The sequence below is a fragment of the Geospiza fortis genome, unplaced genomic scaffold (assembly GCF_000277835.1).
Source record: "Geospiza fortis unplaced genomic scaffold, GeoFor_1.0 scaffold254, whole genome shotgun sequence".
Lineage (NCBI taxonomy): Eukaryota > Metazoa > Chordata > Aves > Passeriformes > Thraupidae > Geospiza > Geospiza fortis.
The window spans coordinates 505663-507690 of NW_005054441.1; the positions used below are offsets into that span (position 1 = coordinate 505663).

Consider the following 2028-nt stretch of genomic DNA (forward strand, 5'->3'; position numbering starts at 1 on the left):
ATAATAATATATATTATATTATATTATATTATATTATATTATATCATATTATATTATATTATATCATATCATATCATATCACATTACATCATAATATATCACATTATATCATATTATATTACATTCTATTCACGTTACATCACGTTACATTCTATCACGTTCTATTATGTTATATTGTTATATTATGTTATATAAAATATAAACAATATATCTAATATATAATAGATATTAGATATATTATAATATATAATATTATTAAAATGTATTTATATTATATTACATTATGTTACATTACGTTACATTACAATTATATTATAAATGTTATACTAAAATTATACTTAAAAAATTAGAGAGAAAGGATTTCATCAGAAGGTTAGAAAGGAATGAATAATAAAAACCTGTGACTGCTCACAGGCTTGACACAGCTGGACCATGATTGGTCATCCAGTAAAAACAATCCACATGAGACCAATCAAAGATGTACTTGCCACATTCCACGGCAGCAGATAATTATTGTTTATATTTCATTTCTGAGGTTTCTCAGCTTCTCAGGAGAAAAATCCTGGCAAAGGTATTTTTCAGAAAATATGTCAGTGACAGGACGGGGCTGGGGTCAGGAGGAGCTCTCTGTGCCCCAGAGGGCAGCAGAGGGGAGCAATGAGGAGGTGAAGTGTCCAACCCAACACCCATTCCCTGGGGCAGGACAGGTGGAGTTTGCCCCGAGGGGTGACTTTGTGACATGCCAGTGGACACTGGGGTGTCAGGCTGTAGATGTCAGGTTGTGTCACCCCCAGCAAGGGCTGCTGGCTGGATGCAGGGGTGATTCCCACCTCCGTGTCCTGCCCTGCCCCGTGCCATGACACCCAGTCACCCCCTCCAGCTGCTCGGGGCCACAGCCATCGAGGACAAGCTGCAAGAGGGAGTCCCTGAGACCATCCAGCTGCTGAAACTGGGCAACATCAAAGTCTGGGTGCTGACAGGAGACAAACAAGGTCAGTGGAAACCCCCACAAAAAATTTGAGCTTCTCCCCTGACCAGAACCAGAGAGGAGAAGGGCCACTGGGAGTGGGCAGGAACTGGTCCTGCTGCTCCCTTCGCAGCACATCCCACCTGCCAGGGGAAACTGAGGCAGGGGAAGGAGCTGCTGCCCACCAAGGGCTCTTGGAGCCGAGGGCTGGGGGCAGCACCGTGGAGCACTGAGAGCTGGGTGTTGCAGAGACCGCGATGAACATTGGCTACGCCTGCAGGCTGCTGACAGATGACATGGAGATCCTGGAGGAGAAGGAGGTCAGGTGAGGAACCGTTCCCTCATTGTAGCAGACTCCATAGAGCTTGTAAGAGCTCCATGGAGGATTGAGACTTAACAGTAGGAACTGCTGAGTCATGATGAGACAGCAAAATAAGCTCCTGTCTTCCACCTCTCGCCCCATAGCTTATCTCTGTAACCCCATAAGTCACTTTTCCCCTAACCCTTACTATTGGACAAGTTTGGATCCCCCTATACCCTATAAAAAGGGGCTGTTTTAGCCCATTCGACAGAAGAAGAGCTGTCGCTGGAACCCTTCACAGACCCCTCAATAAACCATCGCTGTGGAACCACCAGGACCCTTCTTCTCCTCTCTCGCGTCTGCTTTGGCCCCAGCCACAGGCGGCCTAGCAAGCACGCTCGAGCTGCAATTCTAAGAGAGCTGAGAATCACTAAAGAGCTGAAATCACTGAGCTTGCTAAGGGCAGCCAGCGGCTGTGAGCTGACTGGGTATTCGGGCACTCTGTCTCCCAGAGGGACTGAGTTATCCAGATTGGCCTGCATCGCTCGGGGATAAGCCCAATATCTGGGTCTTATCACCTCCTGGCTCAGGACATTGCTGTTCCTGCTGGGGACACCTCAGGCAGAGGAACTGGGGCAGGGTGGGCAGAGTTCGGCTCAGCCACAGGAGTTTCTCCTGCTCTGTGCCAGCCTGGATGTCCATAGTCTTCATCTGATGCTTTTCCAGGCCTTCCCACCTGTTTGTTTTCCCACCCCACGCT

At 47.1% G+C, this 2028-nt stretch overlaps 1 protein-coding gene across 1 annotated transcript in view; it reads left to right on the top strand.

Annotated features, from left to right (window-relative positions):
• ATP8B3 (ATPase phospholipid transporting 8B3) overlaps positions 1-2028 on the top strand; it is a 27198-nt gene that overhangs the window by 15745 nt on the left and 9425 nt on the right. Inside the window, 2 exon segments of the mRNA XM_031062198.1 lie at positions 881-992; positions 1217-1292. Of these exon segments, the coding sequence (XP_030918058.1) occupies positions 881-992; positions 1217-1292 (188 nt within the window).